The sequence below is a fragment of the Microcaecilia unicolor genome, chromosome 11, assembly GCF_901765095.1.
Source record: "Microcaecilia unicolor chromosome 11, aMicUni1.1, whole genome shotgun sequence".
Classification (NCBI taxonomy): domain Eukaryota; kingdom Metazoa; phylum Chordata; class Amphibia; order Gymnophiona; family Siphonopidae; genus Microcaecilia; species Microcaecilia unicolor.
The window spans coordinates 11,421,561-11,441,544 of NC_044041.1; the positions used below are offsets into that span (position 1 = coordinate 11,421,561).

Here is a 19,984-nt window from a genome sequence, read left to right on the forward strand (position 1 = left end):
CAGTGGTTTCCAACCCTGTCCTGGAGGCATTCCAGCCATTCAGGTTTTCAGGATACCCACAATGAATATTCACGAGAGAGATCTGCATGACACAGTCTTGGAGACACACCCTGCCAGTCAGGTTTTCAGGACCTCCACAGTGAAGAGGCAAGAGAGATTTGCATACAATGGAGGCAGTGCATGCAGATCTCTCTCATGTATATTCATTGTGGAGATCTTGAAACTCTGACTGGCTTGGTTGAAGAGTGAAGGCACTAAAGAAGTCAACTGCATTAGATTTCAACTTGAAAGAGGGACCTAGAAATCCTACTACAATAAAAACAGAGTAAAATTATATATATATATATATACATATACACACACATATATACTTAAAAGGAGCAGCTGCATATCAGGCACAGGCAGGGGAAGTGCATAGAAATTTTTCCAAACCATCTACATGTAAATGCAAGTGCGTATCTGTGTGTGCGTATCTCTGTATCTGGTGCTGGTCAGGTACCTAGCACGCTCAGTCCAAATGTGGCTTATTTGGCCACACATGGCTTTGTGTCTCCTAAACCATGTTTCTTACTCAGACCAAGAGTGGCAACAGCTCTTTTACCATTTAAAAAGCTGACTGGCAAGTCTTTAAGAAACCATCTTCTGCTGTAGGTGCTCAACTTTTGTCCAGCCAGCAGTTCAAAAAGCCCTCTGAACCTACAGGATCCCTAAGCTGACAGGAACTACATACAGCTTCACAGGAAAAATTAATGGTCTTGAACATGTCACAATATTACTGCTAGTTTGTGTGATGAAGTCAAATCAGAATCTTCCCATTCCACAGCATTCTTTACATTCAACAATTCTAGAAAATCTCATTCTCAGGCCCCGCTTTATGTGAGAGACATCGGAATTTTCTAAAAAATAAAGTGTGTAAATTAATATCTGCATATCCTATTTTTAATCACACCCTTTTCCTGTAGTCTGCAATAGTAAATGGTTCTTAACACAAAATAAAGGAGAAATTAGATCTTACCTGCTAATTTGTTTTCCTTTAGTCCCTCCGGACCGGACCAGGATTGGACTGATGGGTTGTGCTCGCCTACCAGCAGGTGGAGACTGAGAAAAAACTCTGACTCTAGAGAGCCAATAGGAGCCCTGGCCATGTGACCTTAGCCTCAGTATTTGAATAACAAAGCAGGAAAGAAAGAAAGACCTTCTGTGCCGTATGGAATCCTAGCAGCCACAAAGCACTCGGCAATGCCAAGTATCAGAGCTCACCAGCAACTCTCACCAGAGAAGTGGTATGGCCCAATATGTATTACAGCTCACCAGCAACTCTCACTAGAGAAGTGGTATGGCCCAATATGTATTACAGCTCACCAGCAACTCTCACCAGAGAAGCGATATGGCTCACATGTAATATAGCTCACCAGCAACTCTCCCCAGAGAAGCGATATGGCTCACATGTAATATAGCTCACCAGCAACTCTCCCCAGAGAAGTGGTATGGCTCACGTATAATATAGCTCACCCGCAACTCTCACCACAGAAGTGGTATGGCTCACTTGTCTTATATCTCACCAGCAACTCTCACCACAGAAGTGGTATGGCCCACTTAAGATTTTATATATATTCCATCAACTGAGCTTACCAGCAACTCTCACCAGAAAAGTGGTAAATCATATTTAAGGTTTTATAGATATTCCAGCAACTGAGCTCAGCCACAACTCTCACCAGAGAAGTGGTATGGCGTATTTAAGGTTTTATAGATAGATTCCAGCAATTGAGCTCACCAGCAACCACCAGAGAAGTGGTATAGACCACGTAAAGTTCTGTATATATATAGTATTGTTCCACGAATCGTAAAGGAATGAATACACTTCCTACTGAATACACTTCCTACTTAATAAAAGAAGCTAAAGAGTAGAGAGAACATGGGAGGGGCCTGGTCCGGTCCGGAGGGACTAAAGGAAAACAAATTAGCAGGTAAGATCTAATTTCTCCTTCCTTAGCATCCCTCCGGACCGGACCAGGATTGGACTGATGGGAAGTACCAAAGCAGTAATCTGAAGGGAGGGACCCTATGAAAACTGCAGAGAAATGTTCATGCTGCATAGGCCACCTGGCGACAACTAACATGTAGTGTGTCCCAATGAGCAAAATAAAATGAAACTAGGACTAAGTTGCCAACTTACCAATGTGCACCGAGAGCACCAAAAATCGCCGTAGTAAGAATAGAGCCCGCTTCTGAAGTTGTGGAATATGTTGTAATACGCTGTGGAACTGCCCTCTCAGCGAGAAGAGAAATAGACATTCTCATTTCCTTGATCCTTCGCGATATAGCGGGTTAGAAAATGAAAAACTTTTACGCCTACTGGCTAGAAGGACAAAACCAATAAGAAAAAACCGATTGGGAAAGGTGAAAACTTTAAACTACAGCAGACCGAAAAGAAGTTACCAACCGTAGAAGTATTCCACACATAGATCTACTTGCTGCAATGGCTACTGGGAAACACTGCTTGAAGAGGAAAACTTTATAGAAAAAGTTATGGCTACTAGAAAACAGAACTTTAAGAGTCTGTTCACCTAGCTGGTGGACGAAGCGGGAGGTACAGGTGCAGGACTCCTTTAAGAAACCGCTTTGACAGTGGATGCTGCATAAGCGTGCGGTTGTCAACAGTATCATGCATCACTGATAGAGCTGCCAAATGAACTCTAATGGATGAGTAAGACAGACAAGATTTCGCAAGATGCAGAAGATATTCCAAAACATGCAAAATGGATACTGTTTGTGGAATGAAGTGGCGAGAGGAGTACCACAGAGTGAACCGTCGCCACTTTGATTCATAGGACTTTAATGTAGATTTCTGTCTGGAAGCAATTAAAACTTGAAGTACTTCCTGCGAAAATATCAAAGATGTTGCAGACCCAGTAACCACGCCATAAGTTTGAGTGACTGGGGGTCCGGATGTAGAAGGGTGCCTTGGTTCTGCGTAAACACCTAGTGAGATGATGGAAGAAACGCATAAAGAAGGCTGAAAAACCCCTGCTGGACGTTGGCATCTGTCCCTGTCTCCGTCAAGACTGTTGCTGAACGGAAGAAGCAAGAAATGTTCGTGAGCCTGAAGGCAAAAAGAGATAGCCCTGAAGTGTCGCAGTGAGGAAGTAAGGCTGAAAAAATGAGAGTCCATTCACCTAAATGCAGGGTGACACAACTAAGAAAAAATGAGTACAAACTCAAGAGTATACTCTTAACTCCTCCTTGGCAGATGACATAACCCATTGCCATGGCAAGGACCAACATAGCTCTCTCCGCCTTGTTTGTCAGTAGGGAAAACAAAATTCACCCGAAGGTAAAACGAATTGCTGAGGTCCCCAGAAAAAAAATATATACAAACAAGCTTCTGCCAAAAAGTGCACTGCACGAAGCATCCCAATGACAGAACTAAGGTTCTTGAGATAACTAGATGACACTTAAATAGTGCGATTGATGACCCTGAGATTCGCAATAGGATGAAGGAAAATTCCTTCTTGGGCATTAGAAAGTAAAATTGCATCCTGCAGAATAGAGCGAGGAAATGGCCGAAGGCCCAAGGTCACCAAGAAAAATATAAACTGGGATGTTTGCAGAGGAGACAAAAGACTGTGCGCCAACCTGACTAAACAAAGAGAAAATCAGAGATATCTGATGAGAGATCAAATGAGAGATCAAATGAGAGGCCTGGCTACAACCACCACCCAACCTAGAGACTGTAAGAAATGCAACACCCGGTGCGTGACCTGAGAACTCTGCTGATAAGACTTTCTCCAATTAGGCAGTCGTCTAGGTAAGAATGAAATGACCCTAAGAGCGCAATGAACATCTTCTTAGATCTATAAAAGAACGGAAGAGAGAGTACTGCTGAAAATGACCGGTTAATGCATAAGCAAAAAACTAGCCATTCTCTGGATCCTGAGGAGAAGAGGAAGGGTGACCAAGGACACCAGTTAAATAGGGCTACAAACTCCAACCCTATCTCTATGGCGTTCCATAGTTGGGTAAGTTCTGAATATAGAAAGTTCTGAATATAGGAGTCCACCAGCTATGGTAGTACGCTCCGGACAGAAAAAAATTGTCCCAGTATGAACGTCTGATTCACCGGCCTGTAATTTCTTGGATCTCCCTAATCCACATACCACTAATCCATGTACCACGGTCATGCGTCCTCCCTCACTGAGATGTAGATTGTAAGCTCCTTTGAGCAGGGAACGTCCTTCTTTGTTAATTTGTACAGCGCTGCGTAACCCTAGTAGCGCTCTAGAAATGTTAAGTAGTAGTAGTACCAGACTCACACCCAATAGATATGAATGTTGAGCTTGTTTCAGGTTAAAACACCGAACCTAGGCCCAGGGTCCCCGGTGTTCCTAGTGGTGAACAGCCATGGCAAATATTGTATGTGTTAGTTTGCATAATTACTGCAAAGCCTTGCTTTTGGAGCAGAGATTTCTGTTCGATACTCTCGTGAGAGGTTTTTTTTTTTTTTTTTTTCTTTTCTTTAATGCTGTTCTGGCTGTAGAAAGGTGGACATTTGAGTTTCCCCAGAATGGCAAAACTTATGTACCTATGCCCATTAGATATGAATGCTGGACTTGATGGACTTTAGGCCTTACCCAGCATAATCATACTTATGTACCTATGGTATAAATACAAAGGAAGTGAGTGAATCCCCTTCCAATTGAAAGAACACTCTGGAGTGAAGGCGCATAGAATGAAAATGAAAAAGGACAAACTTGGAAATTACCTGTAACGAAAAAAGTGAAGTTGTGCCACAGTCACTTGGTGAAGGCAGTGTAGACAAGACTGTATCTGAATTCAAGAAAGCTTGATATAACATCAGGTCTCTAAGGAAGAGGAAGACATAGCAGATGGTATGTATAGGCATACTGGACCAAACCAGGATGTTTATAATCTGCCAATGCTGAACTGATAGAGTAGAGACAAACACGAGTAGATGGTTTGAGGACCGTCCACTATCTTTAAGTGAAAGGATGACTTTATTCTCTAAGTGACCATATGTCCTGTAAAAACCAGAAGAAAGCTAAAATGAAAAATGAGAGGCTTCAAGGCAGTTGGAAAAGAAGGGAAGACATGAATAAAGCATGCCTGCTAAGGCAGCTGAGTGACTGGGAGCTTGGTAGACAGGACTGTCCCTCAGAGAATATGAAAGAGCTGATACATCCCCATGGCATCTGAACAATATACTGTATGCCTCTAGAGAAGGCTTCTTAAAGTCGGAAAAAGAAAACACTGTATAACACTACAGCCATTGAGAGTGTCTGTTAAGTTCTTAAAACACTATATAACATCATACGCATGGAGTAAAATGCTTGAAAGGAACTAAGATATTATGGTCAGAATTGCAAAGTACCAATCAATTGACTCTTAGACAATGTAGTCCTATTCACCAGGGAATGAGAAAGACAGAAATTTACTCTATGCCTATAGAGAAAGATTCTAAAGTTCTTAAAACACTGTATAATACTACAGCTATTGAGGAAAATGCTTGAAATGAATTATGATAAGATGTACAGTGGGGGAAATAAGTATTTGATCCCTTGCTGATTTTGTAAGTTTGCCCACTGACAAAGACATGAGCAGCCCATAATTGAAGGGTAGGTTATTGGTAACAGTGAGAGATAGCACATCACAAATTAAATCCGGAAAATCACATTGTGGAAAGTATATGAATTTATTTGCATTCTGCAGAGGGAAATAAGTATTTGATCCCCCACCAACCAGTAAGAGATCTGGCCCCTACAGACCAGGTAGATGCTCCAAATCAACTCGTTACCTGCATGACAGACAGCTGTCGGCAATGGTCACCTGTATGAAAGACACCTGTCCACAGACTCAGTGAATCAGTCAGACTCTAACCTCTACAAAATGGCCAAGAGCAAGGAGCTGTCTAAGGATGTCAGGGACAAGATCATACACCTGCACAAGGCTGGAATGGGCTACAAAACCATCAGTAAGACGCTGGGCGAGAAGGAGACAACTGTTGGTGCCATAGTAAGAAAATGGAAGAAGTACAAAATGACTGTCAATCGACAAAGATCTGGGGCTCCACGCAAAATCTCACCTCGTGGGGTATCCTTGATCATGAGGAAGGTTAGAAATCAGCCTACAACTACAAGGGGGGAACTTGTCAATGATCTCAAGGCAGCTGGGACCACTGTCACCACGAAAACCATTGGTAACACATTACGACATAACGGATTGCAATCCTGCAGTGCCCGCAAGGTCCCCCTGCTCCGGAAGGCACATGTGACGGCCCGTCTGAAGTTTGCCAGTGAACACCTGGATGATGCCGAGAGTGATTGGGAGAAGGTGCTGTGGTCAGATGAGACAAAAATTGAGCTCTTTGGCATGAACTCAACTCGCCGTGTTTGGAGGAAGAGAAATGCTGCCTATGACCCAAAGAACACCGTCCCCACTGTCAAGCATGGAGGTGGAAATGTTATGTTTTGGGGGTGTTTCTCTGCTAAGGGCACAGGACTACTTCACCGCATCAATGGGAGAATGGATGGGGCCATGTACCGTACAATTCTGAGTGACAACCTCCTTCCCTCCGCCAGGGCCTTAAAAATGGGTCGTGGCTGGGTCTTCCAGCACGACAATGACCCAAAACATACAGCCAAGGCAACAAAGGAGTGGCTCAGGAAGAAGCACATTAGGGTCATGGAGTGGCCTAGCCAGTCACCAGACCTTAATCCCATTGAAAACTTATGGAGGGAGCTGAAGCTGCGAGTTGCCAAGCGACAGCCAAGAACTCTTAATGATTTAGAGATGATCTGCAAAGAGGAGTGGACCAAAATTCCTCCTGACATGTGTGCAAACCTCATCATCAACTACAGAAGACGTCTGACCGCTGTGCTTGCCAACAAGGGTTTTGCCACCAAGTATTAGGTCTTGTTTGCCAGAGGGATCAAATACTTATTTCCCTCTGCAGAATGCAAATAAATTCATATACTTTCCACAATGTGATTTTCCGGATTTAATTTGTGATGTGCTATCTCTCACTGTTACCAATAACCTACCCTTCAATTATGGGCTGCTCATGTCTTTGTCAGTGGGCAAACTTACAAAATCAGCAAGGGATCAAATACTTATTTCCCCCACTGTAGATTTTCCACCAGGCAATGAAAAATGACTGAGCACCAGAAAAAACTAGTGTTAACAGCCCCGTGATACATAGAAATTTAAAAGAAGAAAGGCTTGTTATATATCCATATATGAAAGGAGCCCCCTTTCAACCAAATATTGCCTGCTGATGTGAAGAGCATTTTAGAATACGCCGTTCAGCACATACAAAAGTGTACACATCTTGGAGCCGAACTGCTCTATGAACTGCAGCCTTACCTTCAGCAGAGAGATCCCCGACTGATAAGATGGAGGGAGAAACAAAATGGCTGCCATTCGCTCCACTGGCCCTGTGGCGATCGTCGACAGCGCGCCCGACACCTCCGAACAAGCGGAGCCCAGTGGAACGGCGAAGAAACAACAGCCGGCGAAAAAGGCCCCGAAAAAACTGGAGGCAGCACCGGACCCGAAGAAACCTTGAAGGGAGAGCAAAATTTACATGTTCCGGCTGCGTGAACTGCGCGACGCTGACCGACAGCAGCTGTTTGAACTTTTAAGCCATATCGGAAAAAAACAGGTGGCCGCGCTTACGCGGTTCGCACCTTTCTTTTTTTTTTTTTTTTTTCATTTGTTTAAACTGCCGCCGCCAAAACGCAAGAAAATGGAGGAAATTAAATCTGACGAGAAAAATCACAGATACTGAATTAAAGTCACAGATACTGAATTATTTTCTTCTGTTTGTTTTTTTTTTTTTTTTTTTATAACCCCTCAATCATAATAAAACACTGGAGCTGCCTGCTCGTTAGAAGTCTGGGGAAAGAAAGGCTGCTTCTTTGAATTTACTTTTATTTGATTTAATTCTTTTAAAGCAGCTACCTGTTAAAAGTGGCTGCCTCTCCCAAAGACGGTACACCTTTCCAGAGAAAGGGACGGCCCTTCCCTGCTAAGCCAGGGAGATGGGGAGGAAGGGGGGGTGGACTCGAGACACCCGAGTTTAACACCCCCGAGGCTGTCAAAGAAAGAAGAGAAAGGAAACCCTGTCAAGCCTCTAAATAAGATTCCAGGCATAGAAGAATTATCACAAATATCTGTAATATCTAAAGCAGTGATGGGCAACCTTTTGAGCTTGGTGTGTCAAAATTCGCCAAAAAACCGAGCATAACTCGGGTGGTGTGTCACTTCGAGAAAAAAACCATAATTTCGCGATATTTATAGTTTAAATAACAAAAATGTATAATTGTAATATAAAACTGTATTTAATAAACCAAAAACTAATTATTTAACTTACCTACTTAGTGACTTCTTTGTTCATCTGTCAGTCGGTTTCTTTTGTTGGTCTTGATATTATTTAACTTGTGTGGGGTGCCATGAACTAAGATAAGTGAGGGGGAGGGGGAATTCTTTAACTAATCTGCCTATTAGTGACTTTTTTGTTGCTGAATTTCATTGGCTAAATCTTCAATTGAAGGTTGGTATTTTGTACACTTCAAGCCCAAGCAAGCGCTACTAACTTCATCTGTCAATCTGTTTCTTTTGTTGGTTTTGATATTATTTAACGCTGAGAATAAGGTTTCACAAAAGTACGTAGAGGGAAAAATTGTGAGTAAAGCCATTGCTATATTTTTCAGGGTGCTAAAAGTGTCTGGTAATCGGATCCAGGCACTCCAAATTTCCTGGTAACTCAGATATTCTCTTAATAATTGCATCTTTATTCTGCATATCGTGAAATAGAACTGGTGCACATCTTAGGAGAGTTTCTTTAATAAATTCTCCCTCACTGAGTGCTTTTCCATGCTGAGCTATGGAGTGAGCAATGCTCAAACTTGCAGATGTTAAATTTGTAGAACCTTTTACAAATTTAAGGATGGACTTAGATTGGCTCTTATAAAAGTGTAGCTGCCTGGAAATGTATTCCTTCCGTTCATCCTCACTTTTTTTCAAGAGCTGGGAATGATTAGTTTCAAAATGTCTATTTATATTCCACGTTCTGCTTACTACCGTTTCAGTACATAGAACGCAAAATGATTTGCCATTTTTTTCTATAATGCCATACATCTCGGTCCATGTCTCTTGAAAGGGTCGGCTACTGCTACTACCACTTCCTTTACTTAACCTTGGTTTTTTATTTTTTGAGTTGTCCATCAGGGGGGCAGAGACAGAAGATAGAATTATAGATAGCCTGTTAGCCCTGCAGGCAATTAAGGGTTAACTAGCCTAACTGACCACCTTATGTAAATTAAGATGGCTGCCGCTATTTCTAATGGCGGGAAACGGCACCCATAGCACATGCCCTCGCCTCTCCCAGCCTCCCCCTCACCTATCTCAGTAATGGTGGTCAATTACAAATCCACGACACCCCAGAACAGTAGATTGGATGATGGTTGCTGGTAATGGTGATCACAGGGCCCTCAGAGATGCGTCCCCCACGGCATTCCGCTGCTCTCTGCTCCGCCGGCCGGAAGTGAGGAGCCGGGGCAGAGGGAGCAGCAGGGAGGGAGCCAATAGGAGCGCACACGGCACACCCCCAGCGGGTAAACATGCACCGGGTGATTTCGCCGGGGGGGGGGGGGGGGGGGGGGGGGGGGGGGAGGTCGCGCTGCACCGGGGGGGGGGGGGGCGCATCGGCGATCCGCCCCGGGTGTCAGCAAGGAACTCCGCTGCTTCTCTGTATGCGGCCACATGCGGCCGCGTGTCACTGAAAATGGCTACGCGTGTCAGTACTGACACGCGTATCATAGGTTCGCCATCAGGGATCTAAAGAGAAAAGGAGAGAGACTAATGGGCTCACTTCCTACCTGCTGGGAGACTGAGAAAATACTGAGGCTAAGGTCACATGGCCAGGGCTCCTATTGGCTCTCTAGAGTCAGAGTTTTTTCTCAGTCTCCACCTGCTGGTAGGCGAGCACAACCCATCAGTCCAATCCTGGTCCGGTCCGGAGGGATGCTAAGGAAAAAAAGATTGTTTTAAACTACAAGTCCTTGATCAATCTGATGGAAAGGGAGCCCTGTCTAGAGTGCTGTACAAGGTAACCTCACCGACATTCCCTCAGCCCTCTCAAGATCTGCTGTCACCATGCACTAAGGCTTCCTAACAGTACCCATCTTAAGTCACAGCCTCCACTCCCTTTCTGTAACATGAAGGGTCTAATAACAGCATGCAGTAAAACTGATCTTCATTATGGAATTTCCTCTCTTCATGCTGTGATTTCTCTCCATGGACATGGCTAGAGCCATGAAGGGTGATTTTTTTTTTTAACATTTAGATTAGGTTTATTTTGTATTTCATCTATTCATGTATAAGAATTGAAACCATAACAGTCAGTTGCACTTTTCAGGCAAACCCATCACATTACTCAAGATTACAAATCCCAGAATACATATATCGCACAAAGAAAATTTGTAAAACCTGCTTTAAGTAAAACAGGCTACCCCTTTTGGGGTTTGGAACATGCTTGCACTACTCTAACCTAGAGAATACCTTAACTGCCCTACCTACTACCATAAGATTATATAGAAATTATTTAGAGTTTTGGGGGAAAAAACTAAAAACATATTTCTTCCATAAATATAACTTGTCAGGTGTGAATGGAGAAATTAGACCTTACCTGCTAATTTGCTTTCCTTTAGTCCCTCCGGACCGGCCCAGGATTGGACTGATGGGTTGTGCACGCCTACCAGCAGGTGGAGACTGAGAAAAAAACTCTGACTCTAGAGAGCCAATGAGAGCCCTGGTCATGTGACCCTAGTCTCAGTATTTGAATAACCAAGCAGAAAGGAAAAGAAGGACCTATATTCTGTGCCCTGAGGAATTTAAGCAGCCAGGCAGCACGAGAGAAAACCAACGTGCTTAAACTACGGCTTCGCCGTGACACTGGGCGCCCCAACAACTCAGTTCAGAGCCGTGGCATGGCCAATTATGTACAGAAATGTGTATCCCATAAACTGTGCAAGTTGTATAATATTATGAACTGAATAACCAGAGAACTTGTAAAACATTTAACTTGTAGAACATAATGTATTTCTTGTAGAACATAATGTATCTCCTTTAACTGTCTAACTAGCAGAACAGCTCTGTAGACGACAGTTGCATCTCTGTACACAGTAAAATTGAGAACCATAGAACACGGGAGGGACCTGGGCCGGTCCGGAGGGACTAAAGGAAAGCAAATTAGCAGGTAAGGTCTAATTTCTCCTTCCTTAGCATCCCTCCGGACCGGCCCAGGATTGGACTGATGGGACGTAACAAAGCAGTAGTCCTAAGGGAGGGACCCCAGCAAACCCGCTGTGAGTACGCGAGATGCAAAGACGGTCTCCTGATGACACTGTACATCTAGCCTGTAATGCCTAGAGAAAGAATGAAGTGACGACCAAGTCGCTGCCTTACAGATCTCCGCTGGAGGCACCAAGGAACACTCCGCCCACGAGGCTGCCTGCCCCCGGGTAGAATGAGCTTTAAGCGCTGCCGGAACTGGTCTGTCTGCCAAGAGATAAGCAGACGCTATCATTTCTTTGATCCACCGAGACAAAGTAGGCTTAGAAGCTGCCAGGCCCTTGCGGTGACCAGCAAATAGCAGAAAGAGGCGGTCCGATCGACGGAAGTCCTCCGTAACCGCAAGATACCGTTTAAGTACTCTCCTAACATCCAGAGTATGCAACTTTCGCTGCTCCTGCGTTCCGGAGGAGGATCCCAGAATAGGAAGAAAAACCGACTGGGACATATGAAACCGAGATAGTACCTTGGGCAAAAAGGAAGGAACCGGCCGAAGGACCACTCGCTCTTTAGAAAATTCCAGAAATGGAGATCTACAGGAAAAAGCTTGCAACTCTGAGACTCTTCTAGCTGACGCGATAGCCACCAAAAACACCGTCTTAAGCGTTAAATCCTTCAGAGAATATGTTTGTAAAGGCTCAAAAGGAGGCTTTGTCAGAGACGAAAGCACCAGATTAAGGTCCCAAGATGGAAAAACCGATCTGACCGGAGGACGAAGAAGGCAGACCCCCTTCAAAAAACGAGCCACCTCGGGAAGACTAGCCAAAGACTTACCCCTTATTTTACCTCTGAAACAGGACAGAGCTGCCGCCTGCACCTTCAGCGACGAAAGAGAGAGCCCCTTATCAAAACCTCGCTGTAAAAAGTCTAACATCTGAGGTACTGACGCCCGAAAAGGAACAATGTCAGCTTCTGCACACCAATCCTCAAAAATTCTCCACGTGCGAATATAGTTTAACGAAGTGGAACGGCGACGAGACTGCAGCATGGTAGAAATCACTGGCGTTGAAAATCCTCGCTTAGTTAAACGAGCTCGTTCAAGAGCCAAGTCGTAAGACAAAATCGAGCTGGATCTGGATGTAGAACTGGTCCTTGAACCAGCAACGCCTTGTGTGCCGGAAGACGAAGAGGAGACGCCACGGACAGACGCTGGAGATCCGCGTACCAGGGACGCCGAGGCCAGTCCGGTGCCACCAAAATGATCGGCCCCCCGTGGTCTTCGATCTTCTGAAGGAGACGACCTATTAGTGGCCATGGAGGAAACGCGTAAAGAAGGCCGGAGGGCCATTGCTGCAAGAGGGCGTCTACCCCTGCCGCCCTTACATCTTTTCGGCGACTGAAAAAGCGAGGAACTTTGGAGTTGAGCCTGGAGGCGAAGAGATCTAATACTGGAAGACCCCAACGCTGTACTATCAACTGAAACGCCCGATCGCTCAGAGCCCATTCCCCGGGATCGAGAGTGTGACGACTGAGGAAGTCTGCTTGCACGTTGTCCACTCCTGCCACATGCGAGGCTGAGATGGCCGTGAGGTGAATCTCCGCCCACGCCAGGAGACTCTCCGCTTCCCGACACAGGAGACGGCACCTCGTACCTCCCTGGCGGTTGATGTAGGCTACTGCCGAGGCGTTGTCCGAGAGAACTCGCACAGCTGTGCCCTCCAGAAGAGAACCGAAGTGCAGCAGAGCTAACCGAATCGCCCTGGTCTCCAGAAAGTTGATGGATTGAACTGCTTCCAGCGGCGACCAGAGGCCCTGGGCCCACTTGTCCAGGCAATGAGCCCCCCAGCCTCGGAGACTGGCATCTGTTGTTAGAGGAATCCACCGCGGAGGCTCCAACGGCATCCCCACAGTGAGATTCTGCATCCGTAGCCACCAAAACAGAGAGATTCGCTCCCGGAGCCGCAAAGGCAGTCTCACCAGAAGGGAATCTGTTTGAGCAGACCACCGGGTCAGAAGAGACCACTGAAGAGATCTCATGTGAGCTCTGGCCCAGGGAACTACTTCTATCGAGGCAGCCATGGAACCGAGAACCTGAAGATAGTCTCGAGCACACGGTACTTTCAGATGCATCAAATTCAGAACTTGAGACCGGAGCTTTAGGATTCTGCCCTGCGGAAGAAAAACTCGACCCCTCGCAGTATCGAAGGTGACCCCCAAATACTCTAGAGACTGAGAGGGAACCAAACGGCTCTTGGCAATGTTCACCACCCAACCGAGGGACTGCAGGAACGATACTACTCGCTCCGTGACCTGACAACTTTCCTGATAAGACTTTGCCCTTATCAACCAGTCGTCCAGGTAGGGATGAACCAGAATCCCTTCCTTCCTGAGAGCCGCTGCCACCACGACCATCACTTTGGTAAATGTGCGCGGCGCCGTCGCCAGGCCGAAAGGCAGAGCGCGAAACTGATAATGCCGGCCTAGAATTGCAAAACGCAAAAACTTGTGGTGAGCAGGACGAATGGGAATATGCAAATAGGCTTCTGTCAGATCCAAAGCTGTTAAATACTCTCCCTTGCGCACTGCTACTATGACTGACCGAAGGGTCTCCATCCTGAAACTGGTGACCTTGAGAGCGCGATTGACAGCTTTGAGGTCGAGAATAGGACGATGGGAGTCCTCCTTTTTGGGCACCACAAAGTAAATGGAATACCGACCTTGCTTGTACTCGGCAGGAGGAACTGGATAAATCGCCTGAAGATCTAAGAGCCTCTGTAGAGTCTCCCGAACCGCACGCGCTTTGAGTGGAGAGCGACAGGGAGACTCCAGAAAGGCGTCTGAAATAGGCCTTGCAAATTCTAAGGCATATCCGTCTCGAACCACCTCCAAGACCCACTGATCTGATGTAATGTGGGCCCACCTCTGATAAAACTGAGAAAGCCGAGCTCCGACAGGTACCAGAGAAGGGGCCCTCGCACCTTCATTGGGAAGTACGCGCAGGGGAGCGAAAATTGCCGCTTGAGAATCTGCCTCCTCTGCGGTAACCTCGAAAGGACTGGTTCCTGGTAAAGAAACGCGATCTCTGAGGCTGAGAAGCTTTATCAGGCTGAAATCTACGGAAAGACCTTAGCCTACCACGTCCAAACAAGGCACCCCGACTGGATAGGCGAGGCCGATCTTCAGGGAGACGAGGCACCTTAGAGTCTCCTAGGGAGTGAACCAATTTGTCCAAGTCCTCTCCAAACAAAAATGACCCCCTAAAGGGAAATTTACTCAACTTAGATTTGGAGGCCGCATCTGCCGACCAACCTTTCAACCAAAGAGAGCGGCGAGCTGCAACTCCCAGGGCCAAAGATTTAGAAGAAGCCCTCAACAGGTCATATAGGGCATCGGCTAAAAAAGCAGAGCCCGTTTCAATCTTTGCCACCTCGACATCTATAGCTGCAAGATCATCCGAAGATCTATCCAAGACTCTCTCGGCCCAACGAAAGCAGGCCCTGGCCACTAAAGATCCGCAAATGGCCGCCTGCACTGCCAGAGAGGAAACCTCAAAATTATGCTTCAAAAGAGAGTCCAAACGCCTGTCTTGAGTATCTTTAAGCGCCGTTCCTCCATCTACTGGGACTGTGTTGCGTTTAGTAACCGCAGAGACCACAGCATCAACCACTGGCAGCTTAAGAAGTGCTTTATCAGCTTCGGGCACTGGATATAAACGAGACATGGATCTAGTAGGCCGAAAAGCAGCATCCGGGACCTCCCACTGCGCTTTAATGACATCCCAAATGTCCTCATGCATAGGAAAGGTCTTGCTGGAAGCCCTAGAGCCCTTAACCAACAAATCAACCTTACGGACTTGTGAAGCTGGAGGCTGATCATCAAAATTTAAAGTAGTAGCCACCATAACAATAAGATCCTGTAAATCTTCCTTATGAAACACTCTAGCCACCGAGGGATCTTCCCCCTGGCCCAAAGGAACAGAGTCAGGATCTAAAGAGGAAGGATCCTCCCAAGCCAGCTCATTAAGTGCCGGTCCTAAGTCTTCCTCTTCCTCCAAAAAAGGCATGTCTGAAGTATGCTCTGGTACCAGATCTGAAGGAAACTCACATGTCCTAGGCTTAGGTGCAGTAGGAACCAAACTGCCCATAGCCCCTGACAGCCCCGCTGTAGTCCCTGCCAGCCCCGCTGCTGGCCCCTCTCGCTGCATCAGGAAGGCCTGGTACATCTGAATAACAAACTCAGGGGGAAAACCTCCTCCCTGAGTGGCTGTCGAATGTGCCAGGACCTCCGTATTTAAATCTCCTAAAATCGCGGAGTTTAAAGGGCCAGACGCGGCACCCGACGTTGAAGGAGCAGGAGACAAAATGGCCGCCGTTCGCACCACTTTCGCCGCGGGCGCTTCTAAGCCAGAGATCTCCGAAGTAGGAGCGAGGGAGCGCGACGGCGAAATCGAAACCCCCGACGGAACCGAAGGCAAAACCGGCGGAGGAAGAGAAACGGCGGGCATGTCAAGCGCTGTACAAAATTTACAGGCGCCGGAGGCATTAACCCCCCGACGCTGACAGACTGCACATCTTTTCAACTTCTCCGCCATCGCGGCAACAAGCGAGCACTCGCGAGAAAGCGGCAACGCGGTTCGCGCCTTTTTAAAACGCCTATTTAGCAGCTAAAAACCCAAGGGCTGACAGGAGCAATAAAGCACTAAAAGGGTACTTGCTTGCCTTCGTTCGCTTCCCCTATCTCAAAGCTCTTTTTTTTTTTTTTTTTTTTCAAAACAGGTGCTGAAACCCACAGAGTTGAAAACACAGAGCTGCCTGACAGAGCTGCCTGCTCGTTAAGTCAGCGGGGAACAGATAGCTTACTCAGCTGTTTCAGTTCTTTTTTTTTTTTTAAATACTGGCTGCCTCTCCCAAAGGCAATACTCCTTTACAAAGAAAGGGTAGCCCTTCCCTTAGTTATTAATAAAGCTGTGTGGGGATACACCAGAAGGGAGATGGGGAGGAAATAGGGGGGAGGGACTCGGGGCACCCGAGTTTAACACCCCAGAGGCTGAACACTAAGGCACTTAGTATCAGGAATGACCTCAATAAAATTCCTGGGCACAGAAGAACCAATAAAGAAAATATCTACAAATACCAAAAAGAGAGACTAATAGGCTCACGTCCTACCTGCTGGGAGACTGAGAAAATACTGAGACTAGGGTCACATGACCAGGGCTCTCATTGGCTCTCTAGAGTCAGAGTTTTTTTCTCAGTCTCCACCTGCTGGTAGGCGTGCACAACCCATCAGTCCAATCCTGGGCCGGTCCGGAGGGATGCTAAGGAAGTTTTTATTTGCTGTCATTTTAAATTTTTTAGTTCACTGTTAATCCTAGATTTGTGGAGCTAGTCTCTTGTAATCCACCTAGATCTGATATGATATTGGTAGAATATAAGAGTTAGTTGTAATGTAGTTTAACTTGCAGACTACTGTTTATAGTTTGTTGATCGGGCTAAGTATCATCTATATTGCTTGCAATTAGTTTGGAATCCAGCAAGTAGGATTCTTTCTAGGTCGTTATGACCATAACACTCCTATTTATAAGCACAGGTAGCAGAATGAGGTGGGGGACACTGGGGCCATTGTCCATCCAATATTTTGCCCAATACAAGATCAGCAACTTGAGGAAAGGACCAGAGTTGGTTCAGTCCAACCAAAATGGTGTTCTATAGACCCCGACCTAGCCTGCACTGGCTTCCAGTTGGTGCTTGTTTCACTTTTAAGTTTGCCCGTCTTGTTTTTAAGGTACTTCAGATGTTGTGACAAAGAATATTGCATCTAGTATATGCCAGGTTAAAAGCCAAGTTCTTCTCACTCAGATACCTCCTGTTTAAAGGCGGCTGGGCTTTAGCGGTAGAGCAGCGTACTTTGATCATGGGAAACTGGGTTCGATTCCCACTGCAGCTCCTTGTGACTCTGAGCAACTCACTTAACCCTCCACTGCCCAGGTACAAATAAGTACCTGTATATACTATGTAAACTGCTTTGAATGTAGTTGCAAAAACCACAAGAAGGCAGTATATCAAGTCCCTTTATCTTTAAAACTTGTATTAGGTACCTGAAATCAGTGGCTGACTGAGGCTAGATCGTGTACAAATTCTGTTGTGTAATTTGGTGAAAACCTGGCCTTTTAATTTGGTATTTAATTAACTTTTGGATTTGATGGTAAACTTATTTGTTACATTTGTACACCACATTTTCCTGCCTATTTGCAGGCTCAATGTGGCTTACATAGCACCTTGGGGCGAAAGCCTCTGGTCAATAAAGAACTATAGAGCAATGTATTACAAATGAAATAGATATGTACAGACACATTAGGAAACATAGAGCGGTAAGTTATGTAAAGTTCACTAAGTTCAAAACAAGCCTGGGTTTACTTGAGTCGCTGGATTCAGGTGATTAAGTTGGATCATTAGGATATGTCTTTTCGAACAGATAAGTCTTTAGCGATTTCTGGAAGGTGAAGGGTTAGATTTGGGTTTAATTTTTTTTAAAGTACTGATTGATAATTAGATGAAAATATGTAAGTTAAATGAACTCCTCTAGGAGTGCTGTTTTAATAGCCTGGTGAATTAGACATCTAATACAATAATTTGCTCCTCCAACATTCCAATGTTTGTCACTGGGATCGTAATCACCTGCTGACATCACTCCTCCAACGTTCTCCGTCCCCCCTCCCTCCCAGTTCCATGGGACCCTGGAACTGGGAGGGACGGAAGGACAGAGGGAGGGGGGACCCTGGAAATGGGAGGGAGGGGGACACTGGAAGTCGGGGAGGGAGGGGGGCCTGGAGCTCAGAGGGAAGTGGAGGAGGCAGGGGAGAGATGCTGCACATGGATGGATGGAGGGGACAGGGCACAGGGGATGTTGCCTGCATATGGATGAATGCAGGGGAGCGAGCACAATGCAGGGGAGGGAGGGGACCCTGAAATTCGGAGGGAGGCAGGGTGGGGACGACCCTGCAACTCAGAGGGCGGGAGGGGGGGGGGACCCTGGCATACACTCTCATGCTCACACACACTCGCACCCAGTCTCACTCTCTCTCTGTCACACACACACACACTCGCACATTCACTCTCTCTCTCACAGAGTCAGTGTTGCCAGGTGGGCGGTTTTACCGGCCAATTGGGCGGTTTTCCGCGACCCGCCGCAGGGGTCGCAGTTTTTTGGGCTTCTTTTTTTTCTTTTTCGCGGTTTTTTTCGGCCGCGGGGGGCAGGGTTAGTGACGTTTTGGGCGGGGTTAGTGATGTTCTGGGCGGGCCGTGACGGGGGAGGCGGGGCCGATGACGGCAAGGGCGGGGTTGATGACGGCGGGGGCGATGACGCGGGGGTGTCAGGGGCAGGGTTTGGGCTGTTTTTAGGCTGGATTGGGTGGGGAAAAAAATTTCCACCTGGCAACCCTGCACAGAGTCACTCTCACACACGCTCTCTCAAACATACACACTCCAAGGAAAACCTTGCTAGCGCCCGTTTCATTTGTGTCAGAAACGGGCCTTTTATACTAGTCTATGCATAAATAATAGCAGCAGCATCATCATCTTACTTTCATTGGGCTGATCATCGAGGTCCTCGTTTGGTGTCAAACTGCAGTCGCCGTTTTCCTCCAAAGTTAATATGAGGGGCACATCATCCTCAAGCCTCACCGCCATTCCCGCTACATTCAACTTTACAGCACTATTAGCTCTGGGATTTCCCCCTTCACCGTTAGCAAAACTACCTCCCCCTAAAACAGATTCCCCCAGAGACCTCCATCAGCAGCAGTCCTTTGCACACTTAAGAAAACGTGCAGCAACCCCGCACCCATCCTGGGCTCCACAAACCCAGGACAATCGCAAAGGCCTGAGGTTCCCAACAAAAAGCTTCTGTTTTCAATTAAACCAAGCAGGTCCCTTTTCCCTTCTGCGTGAAATCAGCCTTTAAAACCAATCTTGGCCCTCTTAAGTGATAATACCTGTGGCCAACCACACCAGCCAACATGCTACTTTTGCTAGAAACGGGTTTTTAACCTCAGCAGCCTAAGGAACCATCAAATACGCCGGTTCTTGCAGTGCTCAAGAAATTGGGTGCTAAAACCCCTCCCTCCCCCCCTCCTCTAGCGAGGTTCAAAATGGAGCAGAAAGCGAGTAAGACCGAGCTCCACCATCCCACAAACCGAGGGCGAGCAGTTAACCCGCGCAATTTGCATTTATTTATTTCTTTAATTGGCGAAACTCCGATTCTCCTCAATCATACAATGACCAAAGGCGATGAGTCCGGCCTCAAGGTGCTGCCAACGTCCCGGAGCCACAACATTAGCAGGCGAACGACACCACTTGCACCCCTGGTCCTCAGAGCCGCACCGTTACCGTTAAACACCGGCAACCACGAAAACAACACCACAGCGAGAAAAAAAGTTCCGGCTTCCCTCGAAAATAACATAATAAACAAGCCCCCTTTCCAAAGGCGTCCTACGTCACTAAAGACGCCACCCTCCTCCCGCTTTCCATTGGTCAATACGGGAGGTAGGCGGAATCAGCCGTCACGCTGTCTTCGGCGATAGGAGGCGTGCGGGCGTCATTCAATAAACGGAATTCTCCTACGCCACCATGGAAGCATTAAACACCCTCAAATCAAACCCTCCTTGTTCGACGCCGTCTCC

At 46.5% G+C, this 19,984-nt stretch overlaps 1 protein-coding gene across 2 annotated transcripts in view; it reads right to left on the reverse strand.

Moving 5' to 3' along the window:
- The window catches only part of TPCN1 (two pore segment channel 1), a 127,021-nt gene extending 107,252 nt beyond the window's left edge, over window positions 1-19,769 (reverse strand). For both annotated transcript variants that reach the window (XM_030218685.1, XM_030218682.1), the window contains exon 1: window positions 18,890-19,769. In XM_030218685.1, the coding sequence (XP_030074545.1) occupies window positions 18,890-18,995 (106 nt within the window). In that variant the 5' untranslated portion in view covers window positions 18,996-19,769. The remainder of the gene's footprint in view (window positions 1-18,889) is intronic.
- Window positions 19,770-19,984: the final 215 nt, after the last annotated feature.